Source organism: Symphalangus syndactylus, chromosome 1, assembly GCF_028878055.3.
Source record: "Symphalangus syndactylus isolate Jambi chromosome 1, NHGRI_mSymSyn1-v2.1_pri, whole genome shotgun sequence".
In the NCBI taxonomy this organism is placed as follows: domain Eukaryota; kingdom Metazoa; phylum Chordata; class Mammalia; order Primates; family Hylobatidae; genus Symphalangus; species Symphalangus syndactylus.
The window spans coordinates 91,736,275-91,760,422 of NC_072423.2; the positions used below are offsets into that span (position 1 = coordinate 91,736,275).

Genomic DNA, 24,148 nt, shown 5'->3' on the forward strand with positions numbered 1-24,148 from the left:
ACTTCAGCAAAGTCTCAGGATACAAAATCAATGTGCAAAAATCACAAGCATTCCTATACACCAACAATAGACCAGCAGAGAGACAAATCCTGAGTGAACTCCCATTCACAATTGCTACAAACAGAATAAAATGCCTAGGAATACAACTTACAAGGGACATGAGGGACTTCTTCAAGGAGAACTGCAGACCAGTGCTTAAGGAATAAGAGAGGACACAAACAAATGGAAAAAAATTCCATGCTCATGGATGGGAATAATCAATATAGTGAAAATGGCCATACTGCCCAAAGTAATTTATAGATTCAATGCTATTCCCATGAAGCTACTAGTGACTTTCTTTGTAGAATTAGAAAAAACTAGCTCAAATTTCATATGGATCAAAAAGGACCCTGTATAGCCAAGAAAATCCGAAGGAAAAAGAATAAAGCTGGAGGTATCATGCTACCTGACTTCAAACTATACTACAAGGCTACAGTAACCAAAACAGCATGGTACTGATATACATATATGGAACAGAACAGAGACCTCAGAAATAACACCACACATCTACAACCATCTGATCTTTGACAAACCTGACATAAACAAGCAATGGGGAAAAGATTCCCTATTTAATTAATGTGCTGGGAAAACTGGCCATCTTTATGCAGAAAACAGAAACTGGACCCCTTTCCTACACCCTATATAAAAATTCAAGATAGATTAAAAACTTAAATGTAAAACCCAAAAACCATAAAAACTCTGTAAGAAAAGCTAGGCAGTACCATTCAGGACATAGGCATGGGCAAAGACTTCATGACTAAAATACAAAAAGCAATTGAAACAAAAGTCAAAATTGACAAATGGGATCTAATTAAACTAAAGAGCTTCTGCACAGCAAAATAAACTATCAGCAGAGTGAACAGGCAACCTACAGAATGGGAGAAAATTTTTGCAAGCTACCCATCTGACAAAAGGCTAATATCCAGAATCTAAAAGAACCTTAAACAAATTTACAAGAAAAAAACAAACAACCACATCAAAAAGTGGGCAAAGGACATGAGCAGACACTTCTTAAAAGAAGACATTTATGTGGCCAACAAACATGAAAAAAAGCTCATCAACACTGGTCATTAGAGAAATGCAAGTCAAAACCACAATGAAATATCATCCTATGCCAGTTAGAATGGTGCTCATTAAAAAGTCAGGAAACAACAGATGCTGGAGAGGCTGTGGAGAAATAGAAATGCTTTTACACTTTTTGTGGGAGTGTAAATTAATTCAACCATTATGGAAGAGAGTAGTGTGGTGATTCCTCAAAGATCTAGAACAAGAAATATTATTTGACCCAGCAATCCCATTACTGGATATATACCCAAAGGATTATAAATCATTCTACCATAAAAACACATGCACACGTATGTTTATTGCAGCACTATTTACAATAGTAAAGTCTTGGAACCAACCCAAAGGCCCATCAATAATAGACTAGGTAAAGAAAATGTGGCACATATACACCATGGAATACTATGCAGCCATAAAAAGGAATGGAATGATGTCCTTTGCAGGAACATGGGTGGGGCTGGAGGTTATTATCCTTAGCAAACTAGTGCAGAAACAGAAAACAAAATCCTGCATATTTTTATTTACAAGTGGGAGTTAAATGATGAGAACATATGATCACACAGAGGGGAACAATAGACACTGAGGCCTACCTAATGGTGGAAGGTGGGAGGAGGGAAAGGATCAGGAAAAATAACTAGTGGGTATTAGGCTCAATACCTGGGTGATGAAATAATCTGTACAACAAACTCCTGTGACACGAGTTTACCTATATTACAAACCTGCACATGTGCCCTTGAACTTAAAATGTAAGTTAAAAAAATAAAATGCAAATTAAATTTACAATGTGATACTAAATGCAGTCATTGGAATTATGAACTTAAAAGATTTCAGAATAAGTCATATTAGCAAAATATGGAACAACCAAAATTCTTATACTTGCTGATTGAAGTGCACATTTGCATATCCACTTTAGAATATTGATTGGTAGTTCACTATAGCCAAATATATATGTGCCTTAAACCCAGGAATTCATAATAGCCCAAAAGTGGAAAAAAAATCCAAAACCCATGAACACCAGAATAGACAGATAACTTATGGAATATTCATATAAGAGAAAATGACCTACAATTAAAAGACCAAATTACTGTTATACAAGACAAAATGAATAAATTTCACATATTTAAAAGTACACAGATAGCATGATTCTATTAATATTAAATTCAAGAACCAGCAAATGTAATCTGCAGGGATAGCAGTAAGTACAGTTGGTGGTTTTGGAGAAGTATTAACTAGGGTGAAAGAGAGACATGAGCGATGATTCAGGATGCTGAAAATGAGCTTGTCTGTGTGGTGGTTACTAGTTTTATAGATTTGCAAAATTGATCTACAATCATGTCATCTGGATAGCCACTTGATGTAACTTCTTTAGTGAATAAAAAGTTAGAAAATTAAAAAGTTAAACTATGCTTTGTGGTAAAACTTACTATCACCATAATATCCAGTGACAAACTCTGTGCTGGAATATGATGCTGATAAGTTTTAACTATGTAGTTAGGTCCCACTGTCCTGTCATAATATTAGGCTATCTAAAAATGTGGCACTTAGAGGCATATATGATTTTCTCTTCTCTTATGTATGAAATATCCTCCAAATGCTGCTGCTAATCTTTTGAAAGAAGAAACAGTTTTGTATCTCCAATATTTTAAGTTAATCATCACCAAATGGAACTTACCTCACAAAGCACAGGCCGAAGACTCTCATTCGCAATTTGGGTGCATGGAACAGGGAAAAAACTGATGTTTTAATATGGACTGCATCCAACTCCTTCTTCATGGTGGATGTCACAAACTTCAGCAACAAAAATAACAACAAGCATTTGTGAGATGTCAGTAATGTGTCAGGCATAGTGGTAAGTACTAGAGAACAAGATAGACATATTGTTAACTATCCTCAAGGAAATTTCTGTCTAGTGGGGAATATGGGCATTAAATAATTCATCTCATATGTGAAGTGTTACAAAAGGTGTAGAAGGAAATGGGAACTCAGAGGAATTATATAGGAATAAAGCCAGTTTAAACACTGAGCCAGTGATAGGTAAAAGTATTAACAAAAATATTTGCATTATAAATTGGAGGCAATGAAAATGTATTTGTTTAAAGGTTAAAGGTTTCTTTCTTATCCACTGGGCATGAAATACTTGTCCTTCCCTTGTTATAAGAGAAGCTGCTTATTTTTGTAAATCAATAGCTTTCTTGAAAGCTGGGTCCACTTTATGATTAGCTTCTGAGCAATTATTCTCTAGATATGCCAGGCAAGTCTTTGCTATTGTGAACAGTGCCACAATAAACATATGTGTGCATGTGTCTTTATAGTAGAATGATTTATAATTCTTTGGGTATATACCCAGTAATGGGATTGCTGGGTCCCCCCATGAGTGGAGTGCACAGAAGGCAGCAAAAAATGTTGGAGATATGTTGATGGAGTATGATTTTTGCCTAAGCCAGATATTTGAAGAAGTGAAATATAGTTGTTGGAAAGGAGATGGTTTTAGGCTTGCACAAATCTGGCTTGGAATTTCAGCCCTGCCACTTGATATATTAATTATCTCAGGTGCTTAGTTTTCTTATCATTTAGAAAATATATTAAGCACTTCTTTCATAGGGATTATCTAATAATTATCTGAAGTCATACATGCAAATATAAAATGTATTTAGCACAGGAGTGGACACATTATTTTTAAAAATAATATTAATTCATTTCTTACATTTATTATTTAGTGCAGGATATGGGAGACTTTTACATACAGCTCCAGTAAGTAAATATTTCAGGCTGTGCACAGCACAAGAAACTATCATCAGAGTGAACAGACAACCTACAGAATGGGAGAAAACTTTTGCAATCCATCTGACAAAGGGCTAATATCCAGAATCTACAAGGAACTTAAACAAATTTACAAGAAAGAAAACAACAACCCCATCAAAAAGTGGGTGAAGTATATGAACAGATATTTCTCAAAAGAAGATATTTATGCAGCCAGCAAACATGAAAAAAAGCTCATCATCACTGGTCATTAAAGAAATGCAAATCAAAACCACAATGAGATACCATCTCATGCCAGTTAGAATGGCAATCATTAAAAAGTCAGGAAACAACAGATGCTGGAGAGGATGTGGAGAAATAGGAATGCTTTTACACTGTTTGTGGGAGTGTAAATTAGTTCAATCATTGTGGAAGATCATGTAGCAACTCCTCAAGGAACCAGAACCAGAAATACCATTTGACCCTGCAATCCCATTACTGGGTATATACCCAAAGAATTATAAATCATTCTACTATAAAGACACATATGTTTATTGTGGCACTGTTCAGAATAGCAAAGACTTGGAACCAACCCAAATGTCCATCAATGATAGACTGGATAAAGAAAACGGGGCACATATACGCCATGGAATACTATGCTGCCATAAAAAAGAATGAGTTCATATGCTTCATCCATGTCCCTACATGGATGAAGCTGGAAACCATCATTCTCAGCAAACTAACACAGGAGCAGAAATCCAAACACCACAAGTTTTCACTCATAAGTGGGAGCTGAACAATGAGACACATGGACACAGGGAGGGGAACATCACACACCAGGGCCTGCCGGGGGCTGGGGGGCAAAGGGAGGGAAAGCATTAGGACAAATGCCTAATGCATATGAAGCTTAAAACCTAGATGATGGGTTGATGGGTGCAGCAAACCACCATAGCACATGTATACCTATGTAACAAACCTGCATGTTCTACACATGTATTTCAGAACTTAAAGTATATTTTAAAAAGTTTAAAAAATGAAAATGATATCAAGCATCATCTCTTACCACAATGGAATAAAACTAGAATTCAGTAACAACAGGAACTCTAGAAACTATACGGACACATGGAAATGAAACAATATGCTCCTGAATGACCAGTGGGTTAATGAATAAATGAAGACAGAAATTAAAACTATCTTGAACCAAATGAAAGTGGACACACAACATACAAAAACCTATGGGACAGAGAGAAAGTGGTACTAATTGCAAATTTTTAGCAATTAGTGCCTACATCCAAAATGTATAAAAACTTCAAATATTGGCAGGCACAGTGGCTCACGCCTATAATCTCAGCACTTGGGAGGCCAAAGTGGGTGGCTCACTTGAGGTCAGGAGTGTAAGAGCAGCTTGGCCAACATGGTGAAAACCTATCTTTACTAAAAATGCAAAAATTAGCCAGGCATGGTGGCACATGCCACCCAGCTACTTGGGTGGCTGAGGGAGGAGAATCACTTGAACCTGGGAGCTGAAGGTTGCAGTAAGCCGAGATTATACCACTGCACTCCAGCCTGGGTGACAGAGCGAGACTCCATCTCCAAAAAACAAGCAAGCAAGCAAACAAACAAATAAACTAAACAATCTAATGATGTGTCTTACAGAATTAGAAAAACAAGGGCAAACTGAACCCCCAAAATAGTAGAAGTAATAAAGATCAGAGTAGAAAGAAATGAAATTGGGAGGAAACAATACAAAAAAATGAACAAAAGTTGGCTTTTTGAAAAGATAAACAAAATTGACAAACTTTTAGGCTGACTAAAAAAAAAGAAGACTCAAAATCAGAAATGAAAAAGGTGACATTACAACCAATACTGCAGAAATTCAAAGGGTTATTAAAAGCTGGTATAAGCAACAGTATGCCAATACATTATAAAAGCTAGAAAAAATTAATAAATTCCTAGTCACATGCAACTTATCAAGATTGAATCATGAAGAAATTCAAAACCTGAACAGACCAATAAGTAATGACAATGAAGCCACAATACAAAGTCTCCTAGCAAAGTAAGCACAGGAATGGATGACTTCGCTGATGCATGTTAACAAATATTTATTGGTTTTTATTTATATTTAAAATTTTTTTGAGATGCTGTCTCACTGTTTTGTCCAGGCTGGAGTGCAGTGATGCTTTCATGGCTTATAGCAGCCTCAACCTTCCAGGCTTAAGTGATTGTCCCATCTCAGCCCCCTGAGTAGCTGGGACCACAGTCTGTACCACCACACCACTAATTTTTAAGATCTTTTTTTTTTTTTTGTAGAGATGGGGTCTATGTTGCCTAGGCTGGTCTTGAACTCCTGGACTCAAGCAATTCTTCTGCCTTGGCCTCCCAAATTGCTGGCCTGACCAAACATTTAAAGAACTAATACTAATCCTACTCAAACTATTCTGAAAAAATACAGGAGGAGAAAATACTTTCAAACCTATTCTATGAGGCCAGTATTACTCTGATACCCAAACCAGTTAGAGACAGATAAAAAAGAAAACTACAGGTTAATGTCCTTGATGAATATTGATACAGAAATCCTCAATGAAATGCTAGCAAGCCAATTTCAATGGTGCGTGCGAAGATTATTCTTCATGGCCAGGCAGAATTTATGACCAGGAATGCAAGGATGGTTCGACATATGCAATTCAACCAACGTGATACATCCTATCAACAGAATAAAGGACAAAAACTGCATAATCATTTCAGTTGATGCTGAAAAAGCATTTGATAAAATTCAACTTCCCTTCATGACAAAAACCCAAAAAAACTGGGTATAGAAGGAACATACCCCAATATAATAAAAGCCAAATATGATAGACACACAGCTAGTACCACAGTAAATGGATAAAAACTAAAAGTCTTATCCCTAAAATTCAGAAAAAGACAAAGATGCTCATTTTCACTACTGTTATTCAACATAGTACTGGAAATCCTAGCTAGAACAATCAGACAAGAGACAGATATAAAGGGCATCCAAATCGGAAAGGAAGAAGTTAAATTATCTTTGTTTACAAATGATATAAGCTTATATTTGGAAAAGCCAACACTCCACAAAAAACTATGTGCTGACAAACAAATTTAGTAAAGTTGCAAGATACAAAATCAACCTAAAAATAAGTGGCATTTCTATATGACAACAGTGAACAATCTGAAAAACAAATTAATAAAATAATACCATTTGTAATAGGTACAAATAAAATACCTAGGAATAAGTTTTTAATCAAAGAAGTGAAAGAGCTCTACAATGAAAACTGTAAAGCAATGATGCAAGAAATCAAAGAGAACACACAAAAAATGAAAATATATTCCATGTTCATGGATTGGATTAATCAATATTGTTAAAATGTCCATACTACCGACAGCATTCTACAGATACAATGCAATATACCAATGATATTCTTCACAGAAATAGAAACAATGATGTTTTAATGGAACCACAAATGACTTAGAATAGCCAAAGCTACTCTGATTAAAAAGAATACAACTGGAGGAATCATGTTACCTGGCTCTAAATTATACTACAGAGCTATAACTACCAAGACAGCATGGTACTGGCATAAAGACACAGACCAACGGAACAGAGTAGAGAAGCCAGAAATAAATCCCTACATCTACAGTGAACTGATTTTTGACAAAGGTGCCAAGAACATACTTTAGGGAAAATACAGTTTCTTCAACAAATGGTGCTGAGAAAACTGGATATCCATTTGCAGGAGAATGAAACTAAACTCTCACCATATAAAAAATCAAATCAAAATGGATTAAATGCTTAAATCTAAGATCACAAACTATAAATCTACTATAAGAAAGCACTGGGGAAACTCTCCAGGTCATTGGTCTGGGCAAAGATTTCTTGAGTAATATTCCAAGCACAAGCACAGGCAGACAAAGTAAAACTGGACAAATGGGATCACATCACGTTAAAAAGCTTCTGCACAGTAAAGGATATAATCAACAAGGTAAAGAGACAGCCTGCAGAATGGGAGAAAATATTTGCAAACTACTCATCTGACAAGGGATTAATAACCAGAACATATAAGGACCTCAACCCTCATACACACTTGGAGGGAATGTAAATTAGTACAATCACTATGGAGAATATTTTGGAGGTTCCTCAAAAAACTGAAGATAGAACTAGTGTATGATCCAGCAATGTTACTACTTGGTTTTTATCCAAAGGAAATGAAATCAATAAACACTTCATGTTTATTGCAGCAACATTCACAATAGCCAAGATATGGGGGCAACCTAAGTGTCCATCTACAGGTAAGTTGATAAAGAAAAGGTGATACATAAATGTGGAATTCTATTCAGCCATAAAAAGAATGAGATTCTGTCATTTGCAGCAACATGGATGAAACTGGAGGTCATTATGCTAAGTGAAATAAGCTGGACACAGAAAGATGAACTTTTCATGTTCTCAGGAACATTTGTGGGAGCTAAAAGTTAAAACAATTGAATTCATGGAGATACAGTGTAGAAGGATGGTTAGCAGAGACAAGAAAGGGTAGTTGTGGAGGGGGAATAAGGTTGGTTAGTCGGTACAAAAATATAGTTAGATAAAATGAATAAGGTCAAGTATTTGATAGTACAACAGTGTGACTAAAGTGAACAATAATATTGTACATTTAAAAATGACTAAAATAGAATAATTGAATTGTTTGTAACATGAAGAAAGGATAACTGCTTGAGATCATAGATACCCCATTTACTCTGATGTGATTGTTATGCATTGTATGCTTGTTTAAAAATATTTCACATACTCCATAAATATTTATAACTACTATGTACCCATAATAATTAAAATAAAGAAAAAAGAAATAGCTTTGGAATACTGTTATGAAAACATGGCCTAGAGATGGTTTCTTAAGATCCTAGAAAGGTAAAAGAGTCAGTGTATTATTCAGAAAAAAGGGGCCCTCTAAAGAGATTAAACATGTGTCTCTCAATTTAAAAAAAAGCCTCTAGGATACTTAGATGCATTGATCTCTCAACCATCTCAGCAGGAGCCATAGGTAGAATAGAGCTTATCTTAAAGATGTTTGTTGCTGTGAATTTTGTCTAATAAAAATAAACCCCAATGGGTTGACAGGTGATCTGCAATGTTTTTGAGAAATCTTTAATGGAAAAAACACTGCACACGTGATAGCATGGGACAAAGACAGTACAAAATGAAAAAGTCTGTGTAGCCCCACAAATCTTGTTGGTGAAAAGCTGAATAAGAGTACCATTCAGCTGCAAAGATGTTCTTTCTCATGAGAGGAAAGAAAACTCATAAATTGTATCCAAGAGGGAAGAGATTGTAGCAGAGAGACACATTGCTTTCATTTTCCATACCTTGAGACCTAATCAAGGAACTTCTAACATTTGCCGGGCTGCACTTCATAATTGCTCTGAACTCCTTGTACCTCACGTCTCTCCTATTTTGATCAGGAATACAGTAGTTATTCCATGCTGCTATCATTATTGTATGTTGGATGTGTTGGAGACAGATGTCTTATGTCTTTAGTTTCACAGGTCAATTAATACAAACACAAAGGTCCTGTAGTTAAGGAACTACATATAAGTAGCCTTGTCCACACTCAAACTTCATTGAAATTCTGGACTTTGAGCATATGCTATAATAAAATAATACTTTTCCAGACATTGTACATATGTCAATTTACTTAGCATATCAGAGGGATGAAATCATTTGGGGCCAGAGGCTAGAACCTTTGTGTTTTCCTTTACTAACCTGTTCTTCTATAGGGCATTTGCTCTCTTTCAGGACTGACATTCATTTATTAGTTTTGCTTATACCAACCAGTTCATTTTATCCCTGAAATGCCATTTGTCTTCCTTTTAACCAGCTAACTCCTAAACCTTTTCTGACCTATTAAGGCTAAAGTGGATACTTCCTCTGTGTTTTCTCAAAAATACTCTGCATATAACCATATCATAGCACCTATTCTATATTATAATGATTTCTTAATTTTTTTGTCCCATAGTAAAATTTAAGTTCTTTGAGGTTAGAGACTCTGACTTATTCTCTTATCAACATCTAACAACACCGTGGTACACCCTGGTAGGCAATAAGTACTTTTAAAGGAATGAGTGAAAGAGTGCTTGAATGAGCCATGTCAGGCTCTCACAAGTTCCACATTGTGTAGAACTTTAGTTGACATATTTGGTGCTCAAGGGGATATTTATTGAATTATTGAATAAATACATAAAGGGTCAAAATCACATTTAAATCTATCTTCTGTATGATTAATTATAATTTATTTTATTGGCTTTCTTAGTTTCTCCAGAGGGGACCGTAAGTCAATAAATTAGTGAGAAATAAATTGTATTTTGATTACTTTCCCCTATATGTCTAGGGTAAGAGCATGAAAACTTCCCAATCAATTTAACTAAACAATTATATCCACTTCTGCCAGTATATTTCAATATCTATATCCAAATCATTGACAAAAGGAAAGATATATGTATTTTATCAGGACAGAGATGTAAGACTCCACTCACAGAAGTCTAATTCTGTCACTCCAGGAACCTAGACTAGTGTGATTGTGAGGTCATGTTTTCATTTAATCACAGCAATCATTTCCCCTTTCCAGATCACCTCAGTGGTCAGTGTCTCTTCAGTATTCTTTTTTCCATTTATGAGTGCAACTCTTCTAAGCTCCTTTAAGCCCTCATCTAGCTGATTGTTGATAATCAGCCACCGAGCAGACTCCACCATCTTCCTGATGAAAGAAGACAACATAGGTATAGTAAACAATTATTTATTTGGCACTTAACCTTTAACATGAGATTCCTTTCCCCTTTGATTTAATACAGACATTCTAAATTATAGTAGAGTCATTTCTGACTGAATTGGCCTCCTCTGCTGGACTCCTAGGGTGAAGGATGTATCTGGCCATCAACAAGTATTTGTTAAAGTAATTATACAGAACCATGAGTATATTAGTCCATTTTCACACTGCTGATAAAGTCATACCTGAGACTGGGTAACTTATCAAGAAAGAAAGGTTTAATGAACTCATAGTTCCACATGGCTGGGAGGCCTCAGAATCGTGGTGGCATGTCTTACATGGTGGCAGGCAAGAGAAGCAAAAGGGGAAACTCTTATGAAATCATCAGATCTCATGAGACTTATTCACTACCATAATAACAGTATAGGGGAAACCACTCCTATGATTCAATTATTACCCACTGGGTCCCTCGCTAAACCAGATCATTCTGCCCTGGCCCCTCCCAAATCTCATGTCCTCATATTTCAAAACCAATTATGCCTTCCCAACAGTCTTAATTTTTTTCAGCATTAGCTCAAAAGTCCACAGTCCAAAGTCTCTTCTGAGACAAGGCAAGTCCCTTCTGCCTATGAGCCTGTAAAATCAAAAGCAAGTTAGTTACTTCCTAGATACAATGGGGGTATAGCAGTGGGTAAATTCACCTGTTCCAAATAGGAGAAATTGACCAAAATGAAGGGGCTACAAGCCCCATGGAAGTTCAAAATCCAGCAGGGCAGTCAAATATTAAAGCTCCAAATGATGTTCGTTGATTCCATGTCTCAAATCCAGGTCATGTTGATGCAAGAGGTGGGTTCCCATGGTCTTTGGCAGCTCTGCCACTGTGGCTTGGACAGGGTACAGGCCCTCTACTGGCTGCTTTCACAGTCTGGCATCGAGTGTCTGTGGCTTTTCCAGGCAAATGGTGCAAGCTGTTGGTGGATCTACAGTTCGGGGATCTGGAGGACAGTGGCCCTCTTCTCACAGCTCCACTCAGCAGTTCACCAGTGGGGACTCTCTGTGGGAGCTCTGGCCCCACATTTCCCTTCTGCACTGCCCTAGCAGAGGTTCTCCATGAGGGCCCTGCCCCACAGAAAACTTCTTCCTGGACATCCAAGCACTTCCATACATTCTCTAAAATCTAGGTGGAGGTTGCCAAACCTCAATTTTTAACTTCTTTGCACCTGCAGGCTCAATACCATGTGGAAGCTGCCAAGGCTTGGGGCTTGCATCCTCTGAAGCCACAACGTAAGTTGTCCCTTGGCCATTTTTGGCCATGGCTAGAGTGGCTAGGACTCAGGACACATGCCCCTAGGATGCACACAGCAGGGGGTCTTTTGGCCTGGCCCACTAAATCACTTTTTTCTCCTAGGTAAATAGGCCTATGATGGGAGGGGCTGCCCAAAGTTCTCTGATATGCCCTGGAGACATTTTCCCCATTTTCTTGGCGATTAGCCTTTGGCTCCTCATTACTTATGCAAGTTTCTGCAGCGGATTTGAATTTCTCCTTAGAAAATGGGTTTTTCTTTTCTATCACATCATCAGGCTGCAAATTTTTCAAACTTTTATGCACTGTTTCCCTTTTAAAACTGAATATTTTTAACAGCACTCAAGTCACCTCTTGAGTGCTTTGCTGCTTAGAAATTTCTTCGGCCAGATACACTAAGTCATCTCCCTCAAGTTCAAAGTTTTACAAATCTCCAGTGCGGGGGCAAAATGCTGCTGCCAGTCTTTTTGCTAAAACATAGCAAGAGTCACCTTTACTCCAGTTCCCAACAAGTTCCTCATCTCCACCTGAGACCACCTCAGCCTGGATTTCATTGTCCATGTCATTATCAGCATTTTGGCCAACGCCATTTAAAAAGTCTCTAGGAAGTTCCAAACTTTCCCACATTTCCCTGTCTTCTTCTGAGCCCTCCAAACTGTTTCACCCTCTGCCTGTGTTCCAAAGTTGCGTCCACATTTTTGGGTATCTTTATAGCAGTGCTTCACTCTACTGGAACCAATTTACTGTATTAGTCCGTTTTCACACTGCTGATAAAGTAACATGGACTGGGTAATTTATAAAGAAAAAGAGGTTTAATGGACTCACCTATGGCTGAGGAGGCCTCACAGTCATGGTGGAAGGTGAAAGGCATGTCTTACATAGTGGCAGGCAAGAGTGAAAAGATAGCCAAGTGAAAGGGGAAACCCCTTATAAAATCATCAGATCTTATAAGACTTATTCACTACCACGAGAATAGTATGGGGGATACTGCCCCATGATTCAATTTCCCACTGGGTCCCTCTCACAACACATGAGAATTATGGGAGCTACAATTCAAGGTGAGATTTGGGTGGGGACATAGCCAAACCAGATGATTCATTTGGATTACTATTTTTTTGTGATTAACATATTATGCATATATTACAAAATTGACCATTTAAAAGGGTACAATTCAATGGTTTTGAGCATAATCACAAGGTTCTTCAACCATCACCACTACCTAGTTTCAGAACATTTTCATTGCTACCTAAAAATTCCTATACCCATTAGCATTTATCTTCATTCTTTTTCACCCAATCCATAGGAGACATTTATCTACCTCCTGTCTTTATGAATTTTCCTATTCTGGGTACTTCATATGAATGAAATCATTTAATATGTGACCTTTTGTATCCTTCTGTGAAGCCAGTATCATCCTGATAACAAATCTGGACAAGGACAAAAGAGGAAAACTATAGGGAAAGATACCTTACAAACACTGATGCAAAAATTCACAACAGGAGACTAGCAAACCAAATGTGACAAAATATTAAAAGGGTTATACACCATGACCAAATATCATTTATACTGGAATGCAAGGATGGTTCAATATACAACAATGAATCACTGTAATATACCACATGAACATAAGGAAAACCCCACATGCTCATCTCTGTTGATGCAGAAATAGCATTTGGCAAAATTTAATGCTTTTTCATAATAAAAACACTCAACAAACTAGGAATGGAAGAAAACTTCCCCAAAATAATAAATTTGATATATGAAAAATTTATGGAGGATCCAGGATGGCTGAGTAGGAACAGCTCCAGTCTACAGCTCCCAGCGTGAGTGATGCAGAAGACAGGTGATTTCTGCATTTCTGACTAAGGTACCGGGTTCATCTCACTGGGGCTTATTGGACAGTGGGTGCAGGACAGTGGGTGCAGCCCACACCATGAGCCAAAGCAAGGCAAGGCATCACCTCACCTGGGAAGTGCAGGGGTAGGGAATTCCCTTTCCTAGCTAAAGGAAGCCATGACAGATGGCACCTGGAAAATTGGGTCACTCCCACCCTAATACTGCACTTTTCCAATGATCTTAGCAAACAGCACACCAGGAGATTATATCCTGTGCCTGTCTTGGAGGGTCCCACGCCCACGGAGCCTTGCTCACTCCTAGCACAGCAGTATGAGATGGAATTGCAGGGTGGCAATGAGGCTGGGGGATGGGTGTACGCCATTGCTGAGGCTTGAGTAGGTAAACAAAGTGGCTGGGAAGCTCAAACTCGGTGGAGCCCACCACAGCTCAAGGAGGCCTGCCTGCCTCTGTAGACTCCACCTCTGGGGGGCATGACATAGCTAAAAAAAAGGCAGCAGAAACTTCTGCAGACTTAAACATCCCTGTCTGACAGCTTTGAAGAGAATAGTGGTTCTCCCAGCATGGAGTTTGAGATCTGAGAACGGACAGACTGCCTCCTCAAGTGGGTCCCTGAACCCCGAGTAGCCTAACCAGGAGGCACCTCCCAGGGGGCCGACTGACACTTCATACGGCTGGGTGCCTCTCGAGATGAAGCTTCCAGAGGAAGGATCAGGCAGCAACATTTGCCATTCTGCAATATTTGTGATTCTGCAGCCTCCCCTGGTGATACCCAGGCAAAAGGGGTCTGGAGTGGACGTCCAGCAAACTCCAGTAGACCTGCAGCTGAGGGTCCTGACTGTTAGAAGGAAAACTAACAAACAGAAAGGACATCCACACCAAAACCCCATCTGTACATCAACATCATCAAAGACCAAAGGTAGATAAAACCACAAAGATGGGGAGAAATCAGAGCAGAAAAGCTGAAAATTCTAAAAATCAGAGTGCCTCTTCTCCTCCAAAGGAACACAGCTCCTGACCAGCAACAGAACAAAGCTGGATGGAGAATAACTTTGACGAGTTGAGAGAAGAAGGCTTCAGAAGATCGGTAATAACAAAATTCTCTGAGCTAAGGGAGGATGTTTGAACCCATCGCAAAGAAGCTAAAAACCTTGAAAAAAGATTGGACGAACGGCTAATGAGAATAAACAGCATAGAGAAGACTTAAATGACGTGATGGAACTGAAAACCATAGCACGACAACTAAGTGATGCATGCACAAGCTTCAGTAGCCAATTCAATCAACTGGAAGAAAGGGTATCAGTGATTGAAAATCAATGAGTGAAATGAAGCGAGAAGAGAAGTTTAGAGAAAAAGAGTAAAAGGAAATGAACAAAGCCTCCAAGAAATATGGGACTATGTGAGAAGACAAAATCTGCATGTGATTGGCATACCTGAAAGTGACGGGGAGAATGGAACCAAGCTGGAAAACACTCTGCAGGATATTATCCAGGAGAACTTCCCCAACCTAGCAAGGCAGGCCAACATTCAAATTCAGGAAATACAGAGAACGCCACAAAGATACTCCTCGAGAAGAGCAACTCCAAGACACGTAATTGTCAGATTCACCAAAGTTGAAATGAAGGAAAAAATGTTAAGGGCAGCCAGAGAGAAAGATTGGGTTACCCACAAAGGGAAGCCCATCAGACTAACAGCGGATCTCTCAGCAGAAACTCTACAAGCAAGAAGAGAGTGGGGGCCAATATTCAACATTCTTAAAGAAAAGAATTTCAACCCAGAATTTCATATCCAGCCAAACTAAACTTCATAAATGAAGGAGAAATAAAATCCTTTCCAGACAAGCAAATGCTGAGAGATTTTGTCACCACCAGGCCTGCCCTAAAAGAGATCCTGAAGGAAGCCTAAATATGGAAAGGAACAACTGGTATCAGCCACTGCAAAAACATGCCAAATTGTAAAGACCATCGATGGTAGGAAGAAACTGCATCAACTAATGAGCAAAATAACCAGCTAACATCATAATGACAGGATCAAATTCACACATAACAATTTAACCTTAAATATAAATGGGATAAATGCTCCAATTAAAAGACATAGACTTGCATATTGGATAAGAGTCAAGACCCATCAGTGTGCTGTATTCTAGAGACACATCTCACGTGCAGAGACACACATAGGCTCGAAATAAAGGGATGGAGGAAGATCTACCAAGCAAGTGGAAAACAAAAAAAGCAAGGATTGCAATCCTAGTCTCTGTTAAAACAAACTTTAAACCAGCAAAGATCAGAAGAGACAAATAAGGCCATTACATAATGGTAAAGAGATCAATTCAACAAGAAGAGCTAACTATCCTAAATATATATATACCCAATACAGGAGCACCCAGATTCATAAAGGAAGTCCTTAGAGACCTAGAAAGAGACTTAGACTCCCACACAATAATAATGGAAGACTTTAACATCCCACTGTCAACATTAGACAGACCAATGAGGCAGAAAGTTAGCAAGGATATCCAGGAATTGAACTCAGCTCTGCACCAAGTGGACCTAATAGACATCTACAGAACTCTCCACCCCAAATCAACAGAATATACATTCTTCTCAGCACCACATTGCACCTATTCCAAAATTGACCATGTAGTTGGAAGTAAAGCACTCCTCAGCAAATGTAAAAGAACAGAAATTATAACAAACTGTCTCTCAGACCACGGTGCAATCAAACTAGAACTATGTACCCTAAAACTTAAAGTATAATAATAATAATAATAATAATAATAATAATAATAAAAGAAGAAACTCACTCAAAACTGCTCAACTACCTAGAAATGGAACAACTTGCTCCTGAATGACTACTGGGTACCTAATAAAATGAGGGCAGAAATAAAAATGTTCTTTGAAACCAATGAGAAGAAAGACACAACATACCAGAATCTCTGGGACACATTTAAAGCAGTGAGTAGAGGGAAATTTATAGCACTAAATGCGCACAAGAGAAAGCAGGAAAGATCTAAAATTGACAGCCTAACATCACAATTAAAAGAGCTAGAGAAGCAAGAGCAAACACATTCAAAAGCTAGGAGAAGGCAAGAAATAACTTAGATCAGAGCAGAACTGAAGGAGATAGAGACACAAAAAACCCTTCAAAAAATTAATGAATCCAGGAGCTGGTTTTTTGAAAAGATCAACAAAATAGATAGACTGCTAGTAAGACTAATAAAGAAGAAAAGAGAGAAGAATCAAATAGACGTAATAAAAAATGATAGAGGGGATATCACCACTGATCCCACAGAGATACAAACTACCATCAGAAAACACTATAAACGCCTCTATGCAAATAAAGTAGAAAATATAGAAGAAATGGATAAATTGCTGGACACATACACCCTCCCAAGACTAAACCAGGAAGAAGTTGAATCCCTGAATAGATCAATAACAGGCTCTGAAATTGAGGCAATAATTAAAAGCCTATCAACAAAAAAAGTCCAGGACCAGACAGATTCACAGCTGAACTCTACCAGAGGTACAAAGATGAGCTGGTACCATTTTTTCTGAAACTATTCCAATCAACAGAAAAAGAGGGAATCTGCCTTAACTCATTTTATGAGGCCAGCATCATCCTAATACCAAAGCCTGGCAGAGACACAAAAGAAGAGAATTTCAGACCAATATCCCTGATGAACATTGATGTGAAAATCCCCAGTAAAATACTGGCAAACCAAATCCAGTAGCACATGAAAAAGCTTATCCACCATGATCAAGTGGGCTTCATCCCTGAGATGCAAGGCTGGTTCAACATACACAAATTAATAAACGTAACCCATCATATAAACAGAACCAAAGACAAAAACCACATGATTATCTCAATAGATGCAGAAAAGGCCTTTGACAAAATTCAACAGCCCTTCATGCTAAAAATTCTCAATAAATTAGGTATTGATGGGATGTATCTCAACATAATAAGAGCTATTTATGACAAACCCACAGCCAATATCATACTGAATGGGCAAAAACTGGAAGCATTCCCTTTGAAAACTGGCACAAGACAAGGATGCCCTCTCTCACCACTCCTATTCAACATAGTGTCGGAAATTCTGGCCAGGGCAATCAGGCAGGAGAAATAAATAAAGGTATCAATTAGGAAAAGTGGAAGTTAAATTGTCCCTGTTTGCAGATGACACGACTGTATATTTAGAAAACCCCATCGTCTCAGCCCAAAAGCTCCTTAAGCTGATAAGCAACTTGAGAAAAGTCTCAGGATACAAAATCAATGTGCAAAAATCACAAGCATTCCTATACAGCAATAACAGCCACACAGAGAGCCAAATCATGAGTGAACTACCATTCACAACTGCTTCAAAGAGAATAAAATACCTAGGAATCTAACTTACAAGGGATATGAAGGATCTCTGCAAGGAGAACTACAAACCACTGCTCAATGAAATAAAAGAAGACACAAACAAATAGAGAACATTCCATGCTCATGGATAGGAAGAATCAATATCGTGAAAATGGCCATACTGCCCAAGGTAATTTATAGATTCAATGCCATGCCCATCAAGCTACCAATGACTTTCTTCACAGAATTGGAAAAAACTACTTTAAACTTCATATGGAACTAAAAAAAGAGCCCGCATTGCCAATTCAATCCTAAGCCAAAAGAACAAAGCCGGAGGCATCACACTACCTGACTTCAAACTCTACTACAAGGCTACAGTAACTGAAACAGCATGATACTGGTACCAAAACAGAGATATAGACCAATGGAACAGAACAGAGCCCTCAGAAATAATGGCGCATATCTACAACCATCTGATCTTTGACAAACCTGACAAAAACAAGAAATGGGGAAAGGATTCCCTATTTAATAAATGGTGCTGGGAAAACTGGCTAGCCATATGTAGAAAGCTGAAACTGGATCCCTTCCTTACACCTTGTACAAAAATTACTTCAAGATGGATTAAAGACTTAAATGTTAGACCTAAAACCGTAAAAACCCTAGAAGAAAACCTAGGCAATGCCATTCAGAACATAGGCATGGGCAAGGACTTCATGTCTAAAACACCAAAAGCAATGGCAACAAAAGCCAAAATTGACAAATGGGATCTAATTAAACTAAAGAGCTTCTGCATAGCAAAAGAAACTACCATCAGAGTGAACAGGCAACCTACAGAATGGGAGACAATTTTTGCAACCTACTCATCTGACAAAGGGCTAATATCCAGAATCTACAAAGAAAAACAAATTTACAAGAAAAAAACAACCCCATCAAAAAGTGGGTGAAGGATATGAACAGACACTTCTCAAAAGAAGATATTTATGCAGCCAGAAGACACATGAAGAAATGCTCATCATCACTGCCATCAGAGAAATGTAAATCAAAACCACAATGAGATACCATCTCACACAAGTTAGAATGGCCATCATTAAAAAGTCAGGAAACAACAGGTGCTGGGGAGGATGTGGAGAAATAAGAACAGTTTTACACTGTTGGTGGGAGTGTAAACTAGTTCAACCATTGTGGAAGTCAGTGTGGCAATTCCTCAGGGATCTACAACTAGAAATACCATTTGACCCAGCCATCCCATTACTGGGTATATACCCAAAGGAGTATAAATCATGCTGCTATAAAGACACGTGCACACGTATGTTTATTGCGGCACCATTCACAATAGCAAAGACTTGGAACCAACCCAAATGTCCAACAATGATAGACTGGATTAAGAAAATGTGGCACATATACACCATGGAGTACTATGGAGCCATAAAAAAGATGGGTTTATGTCCTTTGTAGGGACATGGATGAAGCTGGAAACCATCATTCTCAGCAAACTATCTCAAGGACAAAAAATCAATCACTGCATGTTCTCACTCACAGATGGGAATTTAGCAGTGAGAACACATGGACACAGGAAGGGGAACATCACACACCGGGGCCTGTTGTGGGGTGGGGGGAGGGGGAGGGATAGCATTAGGAGATAAACCTAATGTTAAATGACGAGTTACTGGGTGCAGCACACCAACATGGCACATGTGTACATATGTAACTAACCTGCACGTTGTGCACATGTACCCTAAAACTTGAAGTATATCTATAAAAAAAAGAAATCAACTGATGAGGTAAAAGATTTGTAGAATGAAAATTACAAAACACTATTGAAAGAAACTAAAGAAGACACATTAGAAATACATTCAGCATTTCTGAATTGGAAGACTTAATATTGTTAAGATGTTAATACTACCTGAAACAATTGACAGATGCAATCTCTATCAAAATCTCAATGGCATTTTTGTTTTGCAGAAGAACTCATCCTAAAAGTTGGATGGCTTTTCAACAAATGGTGCTAGGAAAACAAATGGTGCATGCAAAAAAATGGAGGTGGATCTTTCCCCAACCACATATAAAAGTTTAACTAGAACTGGATCAAATACCTAAATGTCAGACCTAAGACTCTAAAAGTTTTAGAAGAAAACACAGGGAAAATGTTCAGAATATATATTTAGCCATGATTTCTTGGATATGACAGCAAAGGCACAGGCAACAGAAGAAAAAATAGGCAAACTGGGCTTCATGAAAAATTTAAAAAATTGTGCATTGAGACACTATCAAAAGAGTAAAAAGGTATCCCACAGAATGGCAAACAACAACAACAAAAACAACAGCAATCTATAGAAAGTGGGAAAAGGACTTAAATAGACATTTCTCCAAAGGAAATGTATGAGCACTTGAAAGGATACTTATTGAAAGATAATTTTGTCAGGTGTGGAATTCTTTTTTTCCAAGTTTTATTTTAGATTCTAGGGGTACATGTGCAGGTTTGTAACAAAGGTTTATTGCACGATGCTGAAGTTTGGAGTACAATTGAAGCCACAACCCAGGAAGTGGGCATAGTACCAACAGATAGTTTTTTCAACCGTTCCCTCCCACCCTCTCTCCCCTTTCTAGTATTCCCCAGAGTCTACTGTTTTCATCTTTATGTCTATGTGTACCAAATGGGTAGCTCCCACTTACAGGTGAGAGCAGGTAATATTTGGTTTTCTGTTTCTGTATTAGTTGGCTTAGGAAAATGGCCTCTAGCTGCATTCATGTTGCTGCAAAGAAAATGATTTATTTTATTCTATTATACTTTAAGTTCTAGGGTACATGTACACAACGTGCAGTTTGTTACATAGGTATACATGTGCCATGTTGGCTTGATGCACCCATCAACTAGTCATTTACATTAGGTATTTCTCCTAATGCTATCCCTCCCCCAGCCACCCACTCCCCAACAGGCCCTGGTGTGTGATGTTCCCCACCCTGTGTCCAAGTGTTCTCATTGTGAGAACATGCAGTATTTGGCATTCTTTCCTTGTGACAGTTTGCTGAGAATGATGGTTTCCAGCTTCATCCATGTCCCTGCAAAGGACATGAACTCATCCCTTTTTATGGCTGCATAGTATCCCATGATGTATATGTGCCACATTTTCTTAATCCAGTCTATCATTCATGGACATTTGGGTTGATTCCAAGTCTTTGCTATTGTGAATAGTGCCACAATAAACATATGTGTGCATGTGTCTTTATAGTAGCATGATTTATAATCCTTTGGGTATATACCCAGTAACAAGATCACTGGGTCAGATGGTATTTCTAGTTCTAGATCCTTGAGGAATCACCACACTATCTTCCACAATGGTTGAACTAATTTACACTCCCACAGACAGTGTAAAAGTGTTCCTATTTCTCCACATCCTCTCCAGCATCTGTTTGCTGACTTTTTAATGATCGCCATTCTAACTGGTGTGAGATGGTATCTCATTGTGGTTTTGATTTGCATTTCTCTGATGACCAGTGATGATACGCATGTTTCATGTGCCTGTTGCCTGCATAAATGATTTCTTCTGAGAAGTGTCTGTTCATATCCTTTGCCCACTTTTTGATGGGGTTGTTTGTTTTTTTCTTGTAAATTTCTTTAAGTTCTTTGTAGATTCTGGAGATTAGCCCTTTGTCAGATGGGTAGATTGCAAAAATTTTCTCCCATTCTGTAAGTTGCCTGTTCACTCTGATGGTAGTTTCTTTTGCTGTGCAAAAGCTCTTTAGTTTAATTAGATCCCATCTGTGAATTATGGCTTTCTGTTGCCATTGCTTTTGGTGTTTTAGTCATGAAGTCCTTGCCCATGCCTATGACCTCAATGGTATTGACTAGGTTTTCTTCTAGGGTTTTTATGGTTTTAGATCTAACATTTAAGTCTTTAATCCATCTTGAAGTAATTTTTGTATAAGGTGTAAGGAAGTGATCCAGTTTCAGCTTTCTACATATGGCTAGCCAGTTTTCCCAGCACCATTTATTAAATAGGGGATCTTTTCCCCATTTCTTGTTTTTGTCAGGTTTGTCAAAGATCAGATGGTTGTAGATGTGTGGTGTTATTTCTGAGGCCTCTATTCTGTTCCAATGGTCTATATCTCTGTTTTGGTACAAGTACCATGCTGTTTTGGTTACTGGAGCCTTGTAGTATAGTTTGAAGTCAGGTAACATGATGCCTCCAGCTTTGTTCCTTTGGCTTAGGATTGTCTTGGCAATGCAGGCTCTTTTTTGGTTCCATATGAAGTTTAAAGTAGTTTTTTCCAGTTCTGTGAAGAAAGTCATTGGTAGCTTGATGGGGCTGGCATTGAACCTATGAATTACCTTGGGCAGTATGGCCATTTTCACGATATTGATTCTTCCTATCCATGAGCATGGAATGTTCTTCCATTTGTTTGTGTCCTCTTTTATTTTTTTTGAGCAGTGGTTTGTAGTTCTCCTTGAAAAGGTCTGTCACATCCCTTGTAAGTTGGATTCCTAGGTATTTTATTCCCTTTGAAGCAATTGTGCATGGGAGTTCACTCATGAGATGACTCTCTTTGTGTCTGTTATTGGTATATAGGAATGCTTGTGATTTTCGTGCATTGATTTTGTATCCTGAGACTTTGCTGAAGTTGCTTATCAGCTTAAGGGGATTTTGGGCTAAGATGATGGAGTTTTCTAAATATACAATAATGTCATCTGCAAACAGAGACAATTTGACTTCCTCTTTTCCTAATTGAATACATTTATTTCTTTCTCCTGCCTTATTGCCCTGGCCAGAACTTTCAACACTATGTTGAATAGGAGTGATGAGAGAGGGCATCCTTGTCTTGTGCCAGTTTTCAAAGGGAATGCTTCCAGTTTTTGCCCATTCAGTATGATATTGGCTGCAGGTTTGTCATAAATAGCTCTTATTATTTTGAGATACGTCCCATCAATACCTAGTCTATTGAGTTTTTAGCATGAAGTGCTATTGAATTTTGTCAAAGGCCTTTTCTGCATCTATTGAGATAATCATGTGGTTTTTGTCTTTGGTTCTGTTTATGTGATGGATTACATTTATTGATTTGCATATGTTGAACCAGCCTTGCATCTCAGGGATGAAGCCGACTTGATCATGGTGGATAAGTTTTTGATGTGCTGTTGGATTCGGTTTGCCAGTATTTTATTGAGGATTTTCACATCAATGTTCATCAGGGATATTGGTCTAAAATTCTTTTTTTGTTGTGTTTCTGCCAGGCATTGGTATCATGATGTTGCTGGCCACATAAAATGAGTTAGGGTGATTCCCTCTCTTTCTGTTGTTTATAATAGTTTCAGAAGGAATGGTGTCAGCTCCTCTTTGTACCTCTGGTAGAATTTGGCTGTGAATTTGTCTGGTCCTGGAGTTTTTTTTGTTGGTAGGCTATTAATTATTGCCTCAGTTTTATAGCCTGTTATTGGTCTATTCAGAGATTCAACTTTTTCCTGGTTTAGCCTTGGGAGGGTGTATGTGTCCAGGAATTTATCCATTTCTTTTAGATTTTCTAGTTTATTTGCATAGAGGTGTTTATAGTATTCTCTGATAGTAGTTTGTATTTCTGTGGGATCAGTGGTGATATCCCCTTTATCATTTTTTTTGCATCTATTTGATTCTTCTTTCTTCTTTATTAGTCTTGCTAGCAGTCTATGAATTTTTTTTTTTTTTTTTTGAGATGGAGTCTCGCTCTGTCGCCCAGGCTGGAGTGCAGTGGCGCAATCTCGGCTCACTGCAAGCTCCGTCTCCCAGGTTCACGCCATTCTCCTGCCTCAGCCTCTCCGAGTAGCTGGGACTACAGGCGCCCACCACCATGCCCAGCTAATTTTTTGTATTTTTAGTAGAGACGGGGTTTCACCATGGTCTCGATCTCCTGACCTCGTGATCTGCCCGCCTCGGCCTCCCAAAGTGCTGGGATTATAAGCGTGAGCCACCGCGCCCGGCCAGCAGTTTATGAATTTTGTTGATTGTTTCAAAACACCAGCTCCTGGATTCTTTGATTTTTTGAAGGAATTTTTGTGTCTCTGTCTCCTTCAGTT

The 24,148-nt window shown here is 38.3% G+C and overlaps 1 protein-coding gene across 1 annotated transcript in view; it reads right to left on the reverse strand.

Annotated features, from left to right (window-relative positions):
* Window positions 1-24,148, reverse strand: part of SLC22A24 (solute carrier family 22 member 24) — a 60,667-nt gene that overhangs the window by 12,091 nt on the left and 24,428 nt on the right. The window contains exons 5-6 of the mRNA XM_055294287.1: window positions 10,481-10,604; window positions 2,774-2,889 (exon numbers count right to left, since the gene is read on the reverse strand). Coding sequence (XP_055150262.1) covers window positions 2,774-2,889; window positions 10,481-10,604 — 240 coding nt within the window. The remainder of the gene's footprint in view (window positions 1-2,773; window positions 2,890-10,480; window positions 10,605-24,148) is intronic.